The sequence below is a fragment of the Lolium rigidum genome, chromosome 1, assembly GCF_022539505.1.
Source record: "Lolium rigidum isolate FL_2022 chromosome 1, APGP_CSIRO_Lrig_0.1, whole genome shotgun sequence".
Taxonomy (NCBI): Eukaryota; Viridiplantae; Streptophyta; class Magnoliopsida; order Poales; family Poaceae; genus Lolium; species Lolium rigidum.
The window spans coordinates 109,200,233-109,222,312 of record NC_061508.1 but is presented as its reverse complement, the minus strand read 5'-3'; the positions used below and the strand labels follow the sequence as shown (position 1 = coordinate 109,222,312).

At 44.9% G+C, this 22,080-nt stretch overlaps 1 protein-coding gene across 1 annotated transcript; it reads right to left on the bottom strand.

The window, feature by feature from the left end:
- Positions 1-9,102: 9,102 nt before the first annotated feature.
- Positions 9,103-10,915, bottom strand: LOC124649969. Its single transcript, XM_047189543.1, has 3 exons — positions 10,082-10,915; positions 9,800-9,983; positions 9,103-9,350 (listed from the first exon to the last, which is right to left on the bottom strand). Exons 1-3 carry the CDS (start codon positions 10,913-10,915, stop codon positions 9,103-9,105), a joined length of 1,266 nt encoding a protein of 421 aa, XP_047045499.1.
- Positions 10,916-22,080: the final 11,165 nt, after the last annotated feature.

Genomic DNA, 22,080 nt, shown 5'->3' with positions numbered 1-22,080 from the left:
TATTGTATACTATGTTGAGATTGATTATATATTCATGTCATATGTTATTTTTGATCTTGTATTGTAATAACCCAGAACATAGGAACAACGAAGGGTAGACTTAGAAATGGGATGTGCATTTCATCGCAAAACGGGGGAAATTTTCGCGCCTTATTGCAACTAAACCTAAGAGGGATCGAGGTTCTCTCTCATTTTGCACTTAGGGTTAGGCAATGTGAGTTAGGGAAATTTCGACATGATCTCTTTTGTATCTTGTTGATTTGGGGAATTGATTTCATTTGACAAGTATCAATACATTAAACAATAAACATTGAACAATATAAATGGAATTCATAATTCAAACAACTTATGAATTCAAACAACTTTGAATTTCAAAGTAAATCACCAATACAATGTTTATTTCAGAATATATATGCCACATAATCAAAAGCTCATAAACAAAAACTTTGGGCTTTATTGATATCAACACAGATTACAAAGTCTTTACAATATTCTTGATACAAGAATTGATAAATAATAAACAGAAATGAAAATAAAGATTACAAATTGCTCCTAAAACTAAAACCTAAACTAAATGCTTGAGAACATCTTCTGGTCATATTCACCTTCAAACCTGCACAACAAATAACAGATACTAACCAGAAAATAAGTGTTAGAAATTCAGTTTGGACAGTAAAAATTTTAACACTGCACACTTGTGCTTGTCCAAAGCCTGGACAGCACAAGATAGGAATAGGCAGACCAACACTGAGCAGGCCACAAGGGGCTCAAGTTTCCACATATGAAGGCTGCTGCTAACCAAGCAACGGCAAGGCAATGCAAAGGCATAGTCACCAAGCATGCCAGGCTTGTGTGTCAATGCAGGGAGAGAAGTAGGGATCATATAAAAGGAGCACAAACCCTAGAAATCATAACCAGTCGACCAGATAGGATTCACCAGGTAAGGGTGAAGTTTGAGCAACACAGAGTTCATCCTGTTCTTGCTTAAGAACAGCACAAACACACAAAACCTCAGCCATCAGAAATCATGGTGACCTGAGAAGATCATCCAAGATCTGGAGGTGAAGGGCTTTGCACCAACCACAAGACTGCATCAACACAAAATCTCATACTAGGAGCTGGAACAAGGTATACCAAGATCCTGGAGAAGATCCAATGGATCTAATCCATCATATGCATGACATAGTCATGGGGTTGAGCAGATGCTCAACAGGGTGAATCATCACTTGGTTTTCACCAAGGATCACTGCTAGTCTAAAAAGCCACCAAAATAGAAATCATCCAGATACAGATCTTGTGCACAGAAGCAAGATCCGATGCACTGAATAGCACCAGTAGATGTATTGCAATAAATAGTAGCTAGTATAGACTACACAGAAAATCCTAGGCACATAACCATCAGAAACCCTAGATTTCTTCACAGGCAAGCATATTGGCATTCATACTTACTATGATCCCCTAATATGCAAGCAAAGTTGAGTAGCCAACAAGATCCAATCACTAGGTGAGCAACCAGTCAGTAGCAAGGCTACTGAGGTCACATCACACTTAGCACCAAATAAGAGCAAGCCAAATAGACCACATCACTATCCAGAAATGGATTCAGAGTTTAATTGCTTGTAAAAGAATCATGAACAGCAAACTCATATACAAGCAAGACATTTAAATCATCACTGCATAAGCAGTTCATCATAATTAAGTAATCTAAGCATGAATTTATCACAGATCCATGCTAAGCATGACAACAACATACTGTTAAGCAATACAACTTAATTCATAGCCACTAGAGCAAGTAAGCAACAGTACAGTGATGCTTGAGCATCAGCATCACCAAATAAGTGAACCATATAACCACAGTGTTAGCCAGTAAGCAATCACCGACAAACAATTGATCAAATTGATCAATCATAGTAAGCCAAGCTACACAGAGAGATTTGCCAACAAGCAAGAAATGATCCAATGGATCATTGGATTGCAGAATTAGTACTGAATCATATCACAGGCACCTCTGGCACACACACAAGTGTCACAGATGCATCACAAGTGCACCTAGACAAGCAAGCATGATAGACCAGTGAGTATAAGCAATTCATAACCAATCATAGCATGGCATAGATAGCTCTTGAGCAAGCACAGTAGAGCATGGTAAGTGTAGATCATGCTAGGAGTAGCAACAAAGCAAGCATAGCATGAACAGCAAGCAAAGCAGCATGTGCCAGTACCAGGAAATGGCAATTGGGCCATGAGCTTGCAGTAAACCGAAGCACAGTAAGATTGCGCAGCAGTAGCATAACTCTAGATGATCACAAGATCACCAGAGAGTGACATAGCATGAGGAGGAAGAAGCACAGTAACAAGGGGAAGCGCACAGAAGAGAAGGAGGAGGAGCATAGGACTTACCCGCGCCTGGAGGCAGAAACTATGGCATGGCGAGGCAGTGCCCGCGCGGCCATAGCAGCTGCAAAGCCAGGGAAGTCGCCGGCGTTACGCCGACGAACACCACCACAGCAGCACAGCATGGAGACGACGGCACAGGCGCTGCAAGCAGCACCCGCGCCAGGTCGGTCTCGGAGGCGCACACGTCGACGACGAAGGCGAGAGCTCGTCGGAGACCACCAGATCGCCCATGGCGATTCTCCAGGAGATCCAGATCGAGGCGATTCGCCAGGAGAGGACGAGAGAAGAGAAACGGCTCGGACAGATCGATAGATCTGCTCGAGGCGGTTCTAGATCGGTAGGTGGCCACGGCGGAGGAGGCCGGTGATGGCCGGAGCAGGGCGGCGGCCATGGCGGCGACGCCATCGCCTCAGGGTCGCCAGAGATTAGGGTTAGACGAGTGAGAAGAGGGCCGAGTGAGAGTGAGAGTGGTGGGCCGCTTCGGCGCCACCAAACCCAAAAGGGGGCCAGCCTATTTGGGCCGTCCCTGAGTTAGGCTATTGGGCTGGGCCCAATAAGAGGTCCAGGAGGTATTTTGGTCATTTTTCATTTAATAAAAGACCAAAACTTTACCAAATTTTAATAACCTAAAATCTATTAACTGCCTGGGCACCGTGTTGTTTTAGGGAGTGCTCCCTCCTCTCGTCCGTACGATGTCGATCGTGGGACTCCAGAGAAGCAGGACCTAGCAACGACCGACACCACGCGCTTCGAGAACCCGCCCCTTCGAGAATCCCCGTTCCCCTTCTCGTCTCTCTCCCACAGGCTCTCACACACACAAAGGGATCCTAGATCTCTCCGGCCATCGGGATGGCTTCTGATCCGCCTGCTTCGCTCCCATCCTCCGCCCTCTCCCCGGCCGCCGACCGATAGCATGATCTAGTTGATGCTCCTCGTTGCTTCCCTCGCCCTCGCCCCCGCGTCTCCTTGCTCCTCCCCGCCTCCTAGAAACTTCATGGCAAAGGGGCGGCGGCCATGGAGTTGGTAGTGCTCGGGGTATGATGCGAGGCGGAATCACAGGTGTTGTGCGCTCCCGAGGCGAGGGGCGGCGCAGCGGACACCCACCTCCGCCGTGCGTAGCAGGCCTGTCTCCATGGACACCGCCGGGAAGGGCCTCGCACCCACCGCACGCCGTCGGGCCCCTGTATCCCATGGTTTGATCCACTGCTCCCCCCTCTCAACTCTGCCAAGCCCCTGGCTCGCGCCTCAACTGGGGAGTCTGGGCGTCGCGTGAATCAATAGCAACTCCTATTTTCTACATCCAGAAAATATCAGATATGTAACAATATTAGTTTCTCCTAATTCTGGTTGTAATTTTTGCAGCTGGATGTACGCCTGCAGGTCTGTAGATTTTAATTCTTGCTACATCTGATGTATTGTGCTGGTTCATGTAGATCAAGCCTCTGCAAATGAGGAAGAGCCCGCAGAAGTGTTAGCAGTGGGACTACTGGCGTATGCGAAAGCAGATGTGGTTGTGAAGCTGGGTGGATGGGACTCCGACTACACGCGAGCTGTTGCGCAGGATTGCCTCATTGCCATGAAGTAGGTACATTTGGTAGACATGAAGTAGGTAACATTTGGTAGACAAGAAGCTAGCAGGTATATACATCATATCATCAGACCGCTAATATTTGAAAATTTTGATGAGAAGTAGACAAATTTCAGTCTACTGTACTTTCGATCTTGTTTTTACATACAGAATGATGGCAAATGGAAGCGGTGGATGTATTTTTTTTGCTTTTTCTACATCCTGGAATCTTGACCTGTAGGTTTCCGCTGATTTGGATGTAACAATAGTAGGTTTTCCATAGATCTAGATGTAGTTTCTCTCTTTTTTGTACATCAACTGCTATTAATTTATTTTTTACATGCTCAGCTGGAATCATGAACGCTAATATTATTTTCCGGAATGTAACTTTGTGTAGTTATATTCTAAGTTCTTACATGCCAATACTTATTCTGGACCGGAGGATGAAAAATGGTAGAGCTTGTGTTTTTTGTCCGTGTATTAAAATGATGTGCGCTTCCTCATAAATGCGGATGGCTTCATGTGCGAACTGAATGTGGTCATAATTACTATTTCTGGTAGCTGTCCCTTTCAGCATTAGGGACCACTTTCCGTTTTCGGTAAATCTCCTTTTCAGACAAAGGGGGCACCGCGGTAGACTATACAGTGCCCGGGCACTGTGTAGAATCGTCCTTTTAATAAATCATAAACAACTCTAAAAATCCAATAAAAATTGGATTTATGAATGAAAAATAAATCTTAACAAGAATAAAATATGAAATGGAATTTAAGAAACAAATTCAAAATTATGAATTTCCAGAATTCAAATAATAACTTGGAATTTTAAATTATTATTTCCTTGTATTTAAAATTCAAGGAAAAATATCAAATAAGTTCAAATACTTATTTTCAAACATTTCAAAATGAAATTCTAATATTCCATGTCATATCTATTGCAAAGGGTATTTTTCCAAGAAAATACCATATTCCTTTTTATTCCAAAAACTATAGAGGTAACTCTATAATTTCAAATTATTTTGGAATAACTAAGGTAATTATCAAGTAAAATCATTTTACTTTGAATTGTTGTACTTTGTGTGAATTACAATGATTAATACTTTGAAATCAATTGTAAATTACCGTCAAAGACATAAATCTTAAATACAACCCTAAATTGTAATAATTCAATGGGGTAAAGGGATTCAACATAAAATAATACATCCATGATTGCATTATTTGGATTTTTATAACATTGTCCTTACCGGACAATGATGCTTCTTACAGAACCCGAGGTCCAGGTTCCATCAACTGCATTGAACTGCACTATCTCGCAGTCCACAGGCAAGTTCACCCTTGCTCATGTCAACTTGATTATTTTTTACTACTTTTAATGCAAAGCTATATACTTATCATTCCTGCATCGCAAATGAAATGTTAATTTCCAACTATGAATATGACTATGTGGCTGGCAATGGAACCATGGTATGTGTTGATATGGTGGAGGTTCCATTGCAATGGGTTATATCACCCTAGGATTAAATTACCAATGCCGTCCAGTGATTCTAGCGCCGTACAAACCGCGTTGACCATGAGATCTATAATGGCTCTGGAAAAGCTAGCTGTATCTTTTCCCTTCTCACGCCAACGGATCGGGGAGACGGTGGGGTGCTTGGAGGCACTGCCGCAATAGGTTGGGAAATCCTTTTAAATCCCCATCCATTGGTGATGTTAATCTCTTCCGATCTATGAAGGATTGTCCGGAGTATACCATGAGTAAAGCCGTATTATCGGGGAAGTCTACTGGAGGTATACGGTCGGACAAAAGGGTGGGTTTGCCGTCGCGGAGAAGGCGGTGTGGGCTTGGATCTTTATACCTGGCCTCACACCAAAGGAAGTGTGAACGGGGGCAAGTCCCTGCGGATGGCAAAAAGGGTGAGATCTCTTGTGGGAAAAGTAACGCACCTCTGCAGAGTGTATCAAATTGTGGCTGTCACTCCTTGTTCCGGGAAGGAAGCTGCGAATGCGGCGAGGAAAGGAACTCCACGAAGTTCGGTCAACCTGTGAAGACCGACGGGCATAGTTTTCATAATAAAAGCAACCTTTTGAAGAAATGTTTTCAAAACATGCATTGACCTGCGATTTCTCGATCAATGGTCGTAGCTAGTGCATTAAACACCTTTTATTCTTTTAGAACTTGCTGAGTACCTCTGTACTCACTTTTTTCGACACCCTTGCTAGACTGTGATCCCGAAGTGGAGGCTATCAACGATGGAGCACCAGAAGGAAGCTACGAGCTGGTTTACGAAGAACCTGATCTTACCGGCGGAGTGGAAGGCGTAGACTATGGGATAGTCTACGGACCTGATGACACGGAGGTGGAGGAGTAGTGACATACCTTAGTATCATAGAGCCGAGCAACGTAGAACTTACCTAAATAAGTTGTTGAGCTCTTTTCATCTTTAGTATAAGTTGTAATGGTACTTTAGTAGTCTCTTAGGGTGTTCTCATAGGACCTGTGAGAATACCAACTTGTAAGACAATGTTTGTAATAAAGTATGGAGTGTTATGACCTGCAATGTTTCTGTTGTACCACTCTGAGGGATATGGCAATTTGTGAGGAAGCCCCTTCACAAAGATCATATCAACGACTTGTATACTACAACATGCAGTGGTATGCTGGGTCACCGCATATATGTTCTCCGTTGCTAGTAGAAACTCTGGCCAAGTGGACACTTGTGACTCCAAGAGGGGGTATTTATGCTCGATAGTAGGTTCATGCCTCTAGTTTTCATGGAGAGTGACAATAATTTCTAAGATTGTAGATGTGATGTTGCTACTAGGGAGAAAACAACAATGTTTTATCCGAGGGTAATTCTATTGTTTACTTTACACACATTGCTTAATGCGATAATCTGTTGTTTGCAACTTAATACTGAAAGGGGTTCGAACGATAACCGGAAGGTGGATTATTAGTCATAAACGCAGTATTATGTTGTAAGAGCATCTAGACACGGCAAAGGCGCGCTAAATAAACCGCCGATTTGGCGTGTGCGGGAGCCCGCGTGAACCTCCAGCGGGCGCCCGAAAACGCCGCGCGCGCTTTTGCGCCATCCTGCGCGCGAAAGTTGCCGCTTCGGCTGCCGCGCGCACGCCAACCGCCCGGAAGATTCATCGCCCGCGTGTTGCTCCACCGTCTCACATCGCTCTGCCTCCCTCGTCGCGCCCGCGCCGCCACTCCGCCTCCGCCAACGCGATGCCGCCCCGCCGTCGCTCGTCCTCCGGCTACCGCGGCGTCCGCGCGCGGCCCAGCGGCCACTTCGACGCCGAGATCCGCTCCGGCGAGGAGCGCATCCGCCTCGGTACGTTTGAGACGGCGCACGAGGCGGCGCGCGCCTACGACGCGGTCGCCTGACACCTCGGCCTCTCCCACCGCACCATGAACTTCCACGACGTGTGGATGCGGGAGCAGGCGAATGCGCACGCGCCGAGTGTCGCCAGCCGTCACGCGCGAACAGCAGCGGCGCCAGCGCGAGCTCGAGCAGCGGCTCGTCATCGGGGAGCACAACGAGCGCCTCTGCCTCGAGTGGGCGCGACAGTTCCCGGAGGACGTCGCCACGATGGAGGCCTTCTACGCGCATAAGGAGGAGGAGAAGGCGGCAGCGGCGAAGAAGAAGGCGGACCGCGACCAGCGCCGGGCAGCGTCGACGGCAAGGAAGGCGGAGAGGACGGAGAAGGCCGCGAGGAAGGTGGAGGAGAAGAAAAACGGCGCCGGTCCGTCGACGATCGTCCTCTCCTCCTCCTTCGAGTGGACATCCACTCCGGTGTGTGACACCACCCACTCGTCGAACTTCGATCGTGACTCGGAGTTGATTAGGCTAGTTTTCAAATAAATGTCACTGTACCGTCGAACTTTCTAATATATTTCATATTTCCAGTTAAATTTTCGTGTTTTGTTTGATCTATTTCGTACCAAAAATGATCAAAATAGTTGTTTGCGCCGCGCTGGGCGCTGCATAATACAAGAAGTAATGTTTTACGCGCCCGAGCACGCGCTGCATAATACAGCGTCCGGCGGGGGAAAATTAGCGCAGCGCGCGGAAAACATTTACAACACGTTCGCAGCGATCTATAGCGCGCCGATTTTTAGTGCGCCTGTTGGAGATGCTCTAATGCCCAATCAAATCTCATAGTAATCATCTTGTCATGTATGATCGATATTCTGTTAATTGCATAGCTGTAATTTGTTCACCCAACATGCTATTTATCTTTATGGAGAGACACCTCTAGTGAACTGTGGACCCCGGTCCTGTTTCCTTTACTGATAAATTCTACTTCAATTCATGTTCTGTTTACTTTCTGCAAACATCTCTATCCACTCAATACATCTAATCCTTTGTGTTCAGCAAACCGGTGAGATTGAGAACCTCACTGTAAGTTGGGGCAAAGTACTATAGTTTTATTGTGTGCAGGTTCCACGTTGTTGCTGACGCCGGTAGTGCTACCTGCCACTAATCAGCTAGCAACACCTTCAGAAGTCACGCATTTCTCCTACTGGTCGATTAAATATTGGTTTCTTACTGAGGAAAAACTTGCTACTGTGCTCATCATACCTTCCTCTTGGGGTTCCCCAACAGTATGAAGTCGGCGTTACGATAAGCACCATCAGTCCCCACTAGGGTTTGGCTCGGGGGTTTATATAGACACCCCCAATCTAGGGTTTACAAGTAGATAAGATCGAACCATAACAATCGCTACAAGGCCAGGATCTGTTATCCCGTGCCCAAGTAATCTTCACTTCAGTCGTCCGGACCTCCGATCCAGTCGCTATCTTCAGGCCCAAGTAATCTTCACTTCAGTCGTCCGGACCTCCGATCCAGTCGCTATCTTCAGGGTTCTCTCTTACAGCGAGTGAGACTAATGGTGAACCGAATTGAGCATATCCCTATCATCCGAGCTAGCGACAGAGAAAATACATTGTGTGGGGGAGAGAGACTAGTGAGCCGGCTGGAGCTACAGCCGGCTGAGGAATATACTTTTCCATTCATAAAACACCTTTTGTGCAGAAATCCATTCTAACTTATAGATGTAAATGCACCCGGTATTTAAAATACATACTTCAAAATGTTAAAAAAACTGAAAAACTTTCCATTACAACTTAACTATCCAATTAATATGATATCATACTCACTGACCCATTCTTCGGGGCTGCAGTAAGTACCAACAGGATAACGAGAACTGACCATGTATCTCGAACTCCAAAGGTGCCGAGCATATTTGATATCCAACGAGTTTGCAATATCGAAGTCGATGATATGCAACGTAGCATCAAGCGGACTGCGGAAATTGTATGATCCAAAAGGTGGGTGGATGATTCTTTGGTGAAAACCTTCACAAAGACTGCAGTGACCTGACAAAAGTGTAAACATGTCTCGGTTGAAATTGGCCTCATAACATAAAAAAGGTTATTATCGATAGTCAGACTCGCAACTACTCGGAGTACAGATAAACATCATGTAATACTACATATGAACATCTAGCAAACTAAGGACATAAGCATTCACTAACTACTCAATTTTGTACTAGTATTTCAACATTGCATGCCCGCTATGATTATATTGGAGCGTATGTCTGTCTAGTAACCCAAAAAAAATCATATACTAACTTCCAAAAGTGAACTAAAAATAGATCCAAACATACATGCCGTTAACCTGATATAAAAATAGAGCCCAGAGGTGACTAACTATATATATGAACTTACATAGTACTTCCATTCACTACACAAGATCATAAGCTAATAGGTCCTTCACGAGATAAATAAATTGTTCTTTTGTAGACAAAAGAAGTGGAAGAGCTTACCACTCCGAGAGACAGAGTCTTGCACAGGGCAGCATAGCACGATACCCGTTTGCTTTGCATGTTCTGCAAAGAATAGTTGTATGGCTGCTGGATTATCTCTTCGAGTGGCGATGAAGTTGATATGTTGGTAATCACGGTCGCCAATGCTGCAGCCACAAACAACCTTGAGCTGCAGTTCAGGTCCCTTGAAGGAGTAATTTGGAGCATAGCAATGACGATTAGAATGAGCACCAGTGACCAAAAAATAAAAGAGCATATGCAGATGTGGATAAATAGACTGACCCCAATGGTGCTGTTCCAGTGATCAATCGCCATGTTGGCGACCTTGCGTCTCCATGCCTGCCATCTTCTGATGCGCTCCTCCCTCTCCAAATTGAGCTCAGACTCTGCCAATCCGCAATCGTCGAGTGGCGGGGCCGAATGTGGAACGAGCAGGGCAGACAGTCGCTCGATATCTTCAGTGGAGAGAAGGCCGCTGCTTCCGGCGAGCAGCTCCGTGACGGCAGGGCTTGTGGCGACTCCGGACTGAGCGAACGCAGCGAAGGCCTCGCAGTTGGGGTGCCTGGCGGCGACAGCGGCAGCGTGGTAGTCACGGTCACGGCCGGCAGCAGCGTCGTCCAGTAGCAGGCAAGTGACGCCGAGGAAGGAGCCCAGCTTGATAAGATCGAGGTTGACGACGTCCACAACGGTATCGGCAGCGGCGAAGCGACCGGGGAGAGAGGCGGCGTGGAGCCACACCGTGTTGACGATGACGTTGGAGGCGCCGTCGGGGAGCGGCCCGAAGCAGTGGCCGCCCGCGAGGAGCGCGGGCAGGAGGGACGGCATCGTCGGCGCGCCGTCGGGGCCGTTGAAAGGGAGGCACGCTAGGGCCCCTAGGTAGGCGTCGTGGATGGTGTTCCTCACGGCCGTCTTCCTCTCCCACGCTTCGTCGGGGGCGACGCCAGGGCCACCGCGAGTGCGGCGCGGGAGGTGCCGGAAGAAGAACTGCGCCGCCTCCGGGAGCACCAGCGGTGGGCGCTTGTTGGAGAGGGACGGCGACGAGATGGCCTTCGCCCACCTCGCCTCCATCGGGTTCACCGGCTTCCGCCGCGGGCGGTCACGGCGGCGAGGGCTCATCTCCGATCACCTGTCCTCTCCCCTCCGATTTGGGAAATTTGATATGTTGCCGCGCCATACCTGTCACTGTGATAACGAGTATAACTCATACTCATCGAAGCGCCGTGAAGGCAGAGCAGAAGATCAAATCAGAACTCGAAGTTCAATCGGATTCGATCTGTTTAGGGGAACTGGCCGACTTCCGTTCCAAAAAAAATATTCGCAATAAGTCCGACGCGTATTTGTAGATTATCAATTTACCAACATAACATAGTTATAAAAATACAAAAATTATATCGTCAGAAAGTAGAACGTTTAAATTTTCTAATGATATATGTTTTGTAATATATATCTTTTATTACGTTAGTTAAATTTATGACCTATGGGATACATGGGGGCCTTATAACCCTAACGGAGTTAATATATCTATAGTTAAAGCATGTCTATATATTTCTGTATCTAGGCAAAATTAGGAAGCTTTTTTGAAACCGCGGAGTAGGACAATAACATTGTGAATACTAACTCTATTTTTAAATACAAGGTCACTTTGTGTCCTGAGGCAAACTTTGATTAATAATTGGTCAACCAAATATGAGTTGCATGTCATTCAAAACTATATCATCGGATGCACATTTTAATGAACTTTACAATGGTAAATTTTTTAATTACATATATCTTATATTTGTTTGAATAAATCATTAGTTAAGCTTGACACATGAAAAGATGTGGCCTTGTATTTATGAACGGAGGGAGTAATACCGAATTCATAAAACCCTTTTGTGCGAAAATCCATTTTGACTCATAGGTGTAAATGAGCCTATTATTCAAAAAAAAACATACTTCAAAATGTTAAAAGAATCTGAAGACGAATTCTAAGTGTACATTCCCACATTCTATGTCTGCACTAAAGAATGACATTTTTTTATGACTTATGTAAAAAAACAATTTGTGGTGCTTCAAAATGGTTTCTCACGAGACATTTATTTACCTTTTCTACACAACCCAGAGAAAATATCTTTTTCTCCATCAAATTTTGTGTACAAACATAGTATATCTGGATGCACCCAAGATTTGTTTTCAGAATTTTTAACATTTTAAAATGAATTATTCATAATAGATGCATTTGGACCCATGAGACAAAACACCATGCCTTTTATGTTTTTTTTAAGACGAGAGAGTGAGTGAGTGAATAGAACCTCTTATAATTCTATGTTGCGTGTGTCATGGGACCTGAATAGGCAACAATAAACCCACATGAAAACGTGATCAGTAAATCTTTGGTTATTTAACAAGAAGGGTCTATGGCTCTTCTCCGTCTTATCTAGGGTGCAAGATTGATCATAGATACCAAGTTAGCACCGCAAGCATGATTATTTAGAGCCGACTTAGCGGCATGGCGCAGCGGAAGCTCAGTGGCGCATGCACCATGATGGACGAGCGCAGGGCAGTGGTGTTATTTAGAGCCGTGGCAGCATCGACAACAGACCTGGCAAGGGTTATGCGGACTGTGCACTAAAGATAAGCCGACGGTACAACAGCGGTAGCATCTTCTATAGTGTGCATGAGGTGCATGTTGAGGGTTTTGTGGACCGGATGTGTTCTTCCTGCTCTCTATATGGTAACTCTGTCATGCCTCCGATCTAGCTGGTGGAGCATTGTTTTGACCCAAGGGCATAAACCTAATGGCATCATCTCCCGCATTTTTTGCGTAGGGCCACGCAGAAAAAAAAACAAAACTTTTCCCTATGCGGTGCTTCCAAGATCTAGCTGAGAAAGAAGACCACGAGGATTACCACTAGACGCACAGGTGTCGAGCAGTGCAATACTCGATCCATTCGAAGACGATCCCACGAACAGCTCTCGGATCCGCGAACTCCTTCACCTGGAAGCGTCACACGCGCAACCCCTCTGCCGGTATCCACATGTATGAGGAGGAGCACCGATGATGTACTGCTAGATCCAGTACGATGGCTGGACTGAGTAGGGCTACGGTTTCCAACTCATGGAATGTTATAGTTGTTCCCTTTGGCAGCATCTGCCCCACTTTATATAGGGAGTGAGTGTGGGCTTCACAACGGGCCCTATTATTGTCATCATGATTCCAACAAACTAACACAGTCCTGGTCCGGTTTGAGTCCAACTCATACACACTCCATATCAGTCATGCGCCTCTTCCTCTCGCCCCATGTGCGCCTTCCTCCCCCGCCGCCGCCCTAGGCGCTGCCAGGCAAAGTCTTGGTGGCGTGGCGGTGGCGAACTCTCCTCGGCTGCGGATCAGTGGGAACGGCGGCGGTGATCGGCCTGGCCTTCTCGGATACGGCGGTGCGGGGAGGCGGCGGCCATGGTGTCGATCTGCAGGCGTCCTACGTTGGCGGTGAGGCGCTACTGGGCTTCTCTTGCGTCATGAGGAATCCTAGGGCAGTAGCCCTAGGCATGGCGGTGGTGACCATCTTCTCCGTCGGAGGTGGTCGGCCGGATTGGGGCTGGGTGTGGCGATCTCCTGATCTCACATCTAGTCCTAGCAGTGAGTTGGGGATGCGCAGCTGCCAGTGAAACCCGTGCTCCGACCTTGGTCGTGGCGGGCGATGGCGACGTCATGCGTCGTAAACTTCTTGAACGCATCGTCGTCGCAGTCTGTGACTACTCACTCGTGTTACTCCGGGGGAAACCCTAGATCTAGGTCTCCCGAATCGGACGATGGCGGCGCTCTATGCGTTGTTCTACCTCTTGGGGCATCATTTTTGGAGAAGTTGCTGGATGGTGGTAGGTTGCGGTGGTGTGGTGTTCTTCTACCGCGTCAACGATGGTGTCTCGGCGGCGTGGCGCAGCGAAGTATCGGTGTTGGACGCGGGATGATGAACGCGCAGGATGGTGGTGCTATCAGGCATCATGGAGGCGTCGATGGCAGGTCTGACAAGGTCAATGCGGGGATCCCTCTTGGAGATGGGTTCGAGGAAGACGGCGGTAGCGACTTCTACGGCGTGTGCAATGGCGTGCGCTGAGGGTCTGCTTGACTGGGTGTGCTTCTCACCCGCCAATGAGCGGCTTGGGAAGGCATTTGGTTTTAGATGATGTGTGTCGGTGTATTGTTAGGGTTATAGCCATATTCATGGTCACCCCCTTCATCGTTCTTGTAGGTATAGCGAGTTTTCGCCAGAAAGGTGACTTTGAGTTGGTCTTTGTATCTCCATTGTAAGGTTTTGTGAATAATCTAATAAATAAAAGATGTGTGCATCCTTTGGATGCAGAGGGTGAGGCTATGCTCCCATTTTGAAGAAAAAAAATTCATCTAACTGGCTCCTTTCTCTTAGGTGTGTGACCTTGCAGTTTCACAACCACTTAGACACGACTAGAGTTACTCCTCCAAGTATCTGTCATGCATTCGAGTCTCACTCGCTTCCATGTACTCTTGGTATCATGTCGATAACTAGTAGCGAATCCTAGCAGAACGTGACAGCTTCCAAGTGACGTAAAGTCATAGCAACTAACCTTTAAATGCTATGTCTAAGTCCCTTTTGCCTCACGATATACCTTGTCAAGCTATAGGCGAGTTGTCGTCATCCCTTTAATAGCTCAACTCTCTTCTCGATCCGTGATAAGTGATTCACCAGAGTAACTCTTAGTCGATCGCCTCGGTTAGCACTTAACCGAGTCGTGCATGACCATGCTTTCCGAATCATATCATCCGAGAGGGACTAGAGAATATATCTCCAAGTGGAGCTTATTTCTTAGTCTACCCAAACTCTACCTTTACAGCTACCTTCTTACAGAACAATGTTTGGGAGAACCTAAGTCGGCCAGCCCACAACTTGGATCATGCAATAACCCCAGGTCTAAGGATTATACTGATTGAGACATTCAAATGACGTCTTACTCATTGCAGCTCATCATGGGTCAGTCCGACTCGCTAAACACTTTAGTCAAGTTCGTGTAAGTCGGATTAGCACCACCATGCACATGCAAGTGGAACCGAGGCATAAGTAGACTTGCACATTAGTCTAAGGCATGTGTTCAGTGCAACCTCAATGGCTAAGGACAGTTTAGTATGAACAACATAAATATATTCCACAACTAAATCATGTATTCGATGATACATATTAGAGTTCATACAAGGACAACCTTACTCTATGAGTACATTAGGAAATACATCATCCAGGATTGCCTCTAGGGCAAATTTCCAACCGTTTGTTTGTATATGTGGTGTGATTGCTTTGGGTTTTTGATATATTCTCTTGTCAAACTTTTGTTGAATAATTAACAATAAAGTTTGTATGCATCTTTTCAATGCAGAGGTTGGAGCTCTCAATCTCCTTTTCAAAAAGAAAATTCTTGAACCTCATGTTCCATCTTGCTAGAACAAACAAGTTTGATGTGATGGACTTCCTAGCTATATCAAGAGATATTGAATAACATTGAAAATAGTTGTGTTTCGTTTTCCTCCATAAATTCAACATTCCATTGATAGTGTGACCAATCAAACATACACACAAGGTCATGGCTTCGACCAACTCTGAATTCATAGACATGCCATTGAGAAGTCAATCAAAGGGGGCACCATGAAAGATCTCCACAACTAGAACATTAGATACTTTGACTACGTTGAAATTATAGGGCCCATAATTCATGAGAGCAATTAAGTAACAGTAAGATGGAACCACGTAGGAGCCTCCACAGCGTTTTGATATTCTAAACCATCCAATCAATCAGCTAAACGCTCAAGATCTCTCGTGGTCATTCCACCACTCGTCCCGGGGCCGTTTTTACTCTCCTCCTGCGCGTCACAGCCCACGAAACATTGCTGGGCAGCTACTCTTGAGATGGAGCTAGACGCTCTCCCGTGAATCGGGCCGAGATGTTTCTAATTGGGCCTCCGTTCGGTATGGGAGGCAGGTGCTATGCGGTTCATCTGTCTCGTTTCTCTTCATCGGTGTACGCAGGGGAAGGCCACGATGGTGCAGCCGTTTCCTTCGAGGAATTAATTTTTTGGAGCAATTAATGGCGCAGAAGGTGTGTCGCCACTTTTCTGCTTCCCTCCCTTCCGGTTGTAGTGGGCGACTATTTATTGCCTTCCCATCTCCTCTCCCCTAGGTCATCCTCGATGCTTAAGTTCCCTCTTGTTTGCAGGAATTTGATTTCCTCCTCACACCCTATCACGTTATCAGATCCTACGTTCTAATCCAGCAATTCTTGTTGTTTCTTTGTTGATTGTCCCAGAAATTAAGGAGGCGACGACGGCGGACGAGAGAGCCATGGCGACGTCAACAATGGGCGACGAGGAGGAGGCGGAGGCGGCAGCCTTAGCGGCTCGAGGACGATCATGACGAGGTGGCAGCAGCCGATCGCCGGCGCAAGAGGACGCAGTGGCGTATCGTTGGTGTAAGCGAAAAAATGGTGCATGGGAGATAATACGGGCTGGCATGCTTGAATCTCTCCAGCTCATCTCGTCGTGCCCCTGGGAAGAAGGGTCGGGGACATGAATCCAGGATTCAAGGACCAAGGAAAGATGGTTAGTACAAAGTACAAATACACCATGCACTTTCTCGCGCGCATAGTTACACTCAGAAAAACAACTTTATAACAACTGTGTAACGAGCTGTGACTACTGATACGTCTCCGATGTATTGATAATTTCTTATGTTCCATGCCACATTATTGATGATATCTACATGTTTTATACACATTATATGTTGTATTTATGCATTTTCCGGCACTAACCTATTAACGAGATGCCGAAGAGCCAGTTGCTGTTTTCTGCTGTTTTTGGTTTCAGAAATCCTAGTAAGGAAATATTCTCGGAATTGGACGAAATCAACGCCCAGGGTCCTATTTTGCCACGAAGCTTCCAGAAGTCCGAGGGAGAGTCGAAGTGGGGCCACGAGGTGGCGACACACCAGGGCGGCGCGGCCCAGGCCCTGGCCGCGCCGGCCTGTGGTGTGGGCCCCTCGCGTCGCCCCTTTACCTGCCCTTCCGCCTACAAATAGCCTTCGTCGCGAAACCCCCAGTACCGAGAGCCACGATACGGAAAACCTTCCAGAGAAGCCGCCGCCGCCAATCCCATCTCGGGGGATTCGGGAGATCGCCTCCGGCACCCTGCCGGAGAGGGGAATCATCTCCCGGAGGACTCTTCACCGCCATGGTCGCCTCCGGAGTGATGAGTGAGTAGTTCACCCCTGGACTATGGGTCCATAGCAGTAGCTAGATGGTCGTCTTCTCCTTATGTGCTTCATTGTCGGATCTTGTGAGCTGCCTAACATGATCAAGATCATCTATTTGTAATGCTATATGTTGTGTTTGTCGGGATCCGATGGATAGAGAATACTATGTTATGTTGATTATCAATCTATTACCTATGTGTTGTTTATGATCTTGCATGCTCTCCGTTATTAGTAGAGGCTCTGGCCAAGTTTTTGCTCTTAACTCCAAGAGGGAGTATTTATGCTCGATAGTGGGTTCATGCCTCCATTAAATCTGGGACAGTGACAGAAAGTTCTAAGGTTGTGGATGTGCTGTTTCCACTAGGGATAAAACATTGATGCTATGTCCAAGGATGTAGTTATTGATTACATTACGCACCATACTTAATGCAATTGTCTGTTGTTTACAACTTAATACTGGAAGGAGTTCGGATGATAACCTGAAGGTGGACTTTTTAGGCATAGATGCATGCTGGATAGCGGTCTATGTACTTTGTCGTAATGCCCAATTAAATCTCACAATACTCATCATATCATGTATGTGCATTGTCATGCCCTCTCTATTTGTCAATTGTCTGACTGTAATTTGTTCACCCAACATGCTATTTATCTTATGCGAGAGACACCTCTAGTGAACTGTGTACCCCGGTCCATTCTTTTACATTGAATACAATCTATTGCAATACTTGTTCTACTGTTTTCTGCAAACAATCATCATCCACACTATACATCTAATCCTTTGTTACAGCAAGCCGGTGAGATTGACAACCTCACTGTTTCGTTGGGGCAAAGTACTTTGGTTGTGTTGTGCAGGTTCCACGTTGGCGCCGGAATCCCTGGTGTTGCGCTGCACTACATCCCGCCGCCATCAACCTTCAACGTGCTTCTTGGCTCCTACTGGTTCGATAAACCTTGGTTTCTTACTGAGGGAAAACTTGCCGCTGTACGCATCACACCTTCCTCTTGGGGTTCCCAACGGACGCGTGCTGTACGCGTATCAAGCACTTTTTCTGGCGCCGTTGCCGGGGAGATCAAGACACGCTGCAAGGGGAGTCTCCACAATCCAATCTCTTTACTTTGTTTTTGTCTTGCTTTATTTTATTTACTACTTTGTTTGCTGCATTATATCAAAACACAAAAAAATTAGTTGCTAGTTTTACTTTATTTACTGTCTTGCACTCTATATCAAAAACACAAAAAAATTAGTTACTTGCATTTACTTTATCTAGTTTGCTTTATTTACTACTGCTAAAATGAGTAATCCTGAAGTTGAAGTTCGTTCGTTTAAGCAACAAGGGGGAGAATGTTTAAAAGATTCTTGGTATAGAATTAGTGATGCCCATAATAGGTGCACTAAGAAACACTCCACCACTATCCTACTCAGGAATTTTTATGTTGGTATCTCTAGCTGGAATAGGTATGTTCTTGATTGTCTCGCAGGAGGTAACTTCCTAGACGCTCCTGCTTTAGAAGCTAGTTGCATTATTGAGAGTTTATTTGGAATACCACCTGTTAATGAAGTTAAAATTGAAACCTCTCTTGAAGATGTTATGAAAAAATTGGAAACCATAGAGAAAAAATTTCCAAGTGTTGAAACTAAATTGGAAATGTTACTTGATAAAACTGATGAACTTGATAAATCCTTAGGAGGAATTGATGAAAGAATTAGTGTCCTAGGAACTTGTGTTGTCCATGATAATCAAATCAATAGGATTGGCGAACTTGAAAAAGCTATGGAAAATGTGGGTTCAACTTTTTCTTCTCTTAAGTTTAAGGAGAAAGCTTATGTGGGTAAGGAGCAAAAGTTTATGTATGTTTCTAAAGTGCCTAAACCAAAAAATATTATTATAGGCCTAAAATTGACAAAGCCCTTAGTACCACTACAGATGGGGGAGCTTATGATATCAACGCTCCATCTCTTGATAATACCTGATATACACTTTCTGCGCCTAGCTGAAAGGCGTTAAAGAAAAGCGCTTATGGGAGACAACCCATGTTTTTACTACAGTACTTTTATTTTATATTTGAGTCTTGTAAGTTGTTTACTACTGTAGCAATCTCTCCTTATCTTATTTTTATGCATTGTTGTGCCAAGTAAAGTCTTTGATAGTAAGGTTCATACTAGATTTGGATTACTGCGCAGAAACAGATTTCTTTGCTGTCACGAATTTCGACCTTCCTCTCTGTAGGTAGCTCAGAAAAATATGCCAATTTACGTGCGTGATCCTCAGATATGTACGCAACTTTCATTAAATTTGGGCATTTTCATTTGAGCAAGTCTGGTGCCACTTTAAAATTTGTCTTTACGAACTGTTCTGTTTTGACAGATTCTGCCTTTTATTTCGCATTGCCTCTTTTGCTATGTTGGATGAATTTCTTTTATTCATTAATGTCCAGTATCTTTGTGCAATGTCCAGAAGTGTTAAGAATGATTATGTCACCTCTGAACATGTAAATTTTTATTGTGCACTAACCCTCTAATGAGTTGTTTCGAGTTTGGTGTGGAGGAAGTTTCCAAGGATCAAGAGAGGGAGATGATACACTATGATCAAGGAGAGTGAAAGCTCTAAGCTTGGGGATGCCCCCGTGGTTCACCCCTGCATATTTTAAGAAGACTCAAGCGTCTAAGCTTGGGGATGCCCAAGGCATCCCTTTCTTCATCGACAACATTATCAGGTTCCTTCCCTGAAACTATATTTTTATTCCATCACATCTTATGTGCTTTGCTTGGAGCGTCGGTTTGTTTTTGTTTTTTTTTGTTTGAATAAAATGGATCCTAGCATTCATTGTGTGGGAGAGAGACACGCTCCGCTGTTGCATATGGACAAATATGTCCTTAGGCTTTACTCATAGTATTCATGGCGAAGGTTGAATCTTCTTCGTTAAATTGTTATATGGTTGGAATTGGGAAATGCTACATGTAGTAATTCTAAAATGTCTTGAATAATTTTATACTTGGCAATTTTTGTGCTCATGTGTAAGCTCTTGCATCATAAACTTTGACCCATTAATGAAGAAATACATAGAGCTTGCTAAAATTTGGTTTGCATATTTGGTCTCTCTAAAGTCTAGATAATTTCTAGTATTGAGTTTTGAACAACAAGGAAGACGGTGTAGAGTCTTATAATGTTTACAATATGTCTTTTATGTGAGTTTTGCTGCACCGGTTCATCCTTGTGTTTGTTTCAAATAACCTTGCTAGCCTAAACCTTGTATCGAGAGGGAATACTTCTCATGCATCCAAAATCCTTGAGCCAACCACTATGCCATTTGTGTCCACCATACCTACCTACTACATGGTATTTCTCCGTCATTCCAAAGTAAATTGCTTGAGTGCTACCTTTAAAATTTCCATCATTCGCCTTTGCAATATATAGCTCATGGGACAAATAGCTTAAAAACTATTGTGGTATTGAATATGTACTTATGCACTTTATCTCTTATTAAGTTGTTTGTTGTGCGATAACCATGTTCCTGGGGACGCCATCAACTACTCTTTGTTGAATATCATGTGAGTTGCTATGCATGTCCGTCTTGTCTGAAGTAAGAGAGATTTACCACTCATTTAATGGTTAGAGCATGCATATTGTTAGAGAAGAACATTGGGCCGCTAACTAAAGCCATGAATCATGGTGGAAGTTTCAGTTTTGGACATATATCCTCAATCTCATATGAGAACATTAATTGTTGCTACATGCTTATGCACTAAAGAGGAGTCCATTATCTGTTGTCTATGTTGTCCCGGTATGGATGTCTAAGTTGAGAATAATCAAAAGCGAGAAATCCAAATGCGAGCTTTCTCCTTAGACCTTTGTACAGAGCGGCATAGAGGTACCCCTTTGTGACACTTGGTTAAAACATGTGTATTGCGATGATAATCCCGGTAATCCGAGCTAATTAGGACAAGGTGCGGGCACTATTAGTATACTATGCATGAGGCTTGCAACTTGTAAGATATAATTTACATGATACATATGCTTTATTACTACCGTTGACAAAATTGTTTCATGTTTTCAAAACCAAAGCTCTACAACAAATATAGCAATCGAGGCTTTCCTCTTTGAAGGACCTTTCTTTTACTTTTATGTTGAGTCGGTTCACCTATTTCTCTCCACCTCAAAAAGCAAACACTTGTGTGAACTGTGCATTGATTCCTACATACTTGCATATTGCACTTGTTATATTACCTTACATTGACAATATCCATGAGATATACATGTTATAAGTTGAAAGCAACCGCTGAAACTTAATCTTCCTTTGTGTTGCTTCAATACCTTTACTTTGATTTATTTCTTTATGAGTTAACTCTTATGAAAGACTTATTGATGCTTGTCTTGAAATACTATTCATGAAAAGTTTTTGTTTTATGATTCATTTGTTTACTCATGTCATTACCATTGTTTTGATCGCTGCATTCATTACATATGCTTACAATAGTATGATCAAGGTTATGATGGCATGTCACTCCAGAAATTATCTTTGTTATCGTTTACCCGCTCGGGACGAGCAGGAACTAAGCTTGGGGATGCTGATACGTCTCCGACGTATCGATAATTTCTTATGTTCCATGCCACATTATTGATGATATCTACATGTTTTATACACATTATATGTCTTATTTATGCATTTTCCGGCACTAACCTATTAACGAGATGCCGAAGAGCCGCTTGTCTGTTTTCTCGCTGTTTTTGGTTTCAGTAAATCCTAGTAAGGAAATATTCTCGGAATTGGACGAAATCAACGCCTGGTGGTCCTATTTTGCCACGAAGCTTCCGAAGTCCGAGGGAGAGTCGAAGTGGGGCCACGAGGTGGCGACACACCAGGGCGGCGCGGCCCGGCCCCGGCCGCGCTGGCCTCGTGGTGTGGGCCCTCGCGTCGCCCTTTACCCGCCCTTCGGCCTACAAATAGCCTTCGTCACGAAACCCCCGCATCGAGAGCCACGATACGGAAAACCTTCCGAGACGCCACCGCCGCCAATCCCATCTCGGGGGA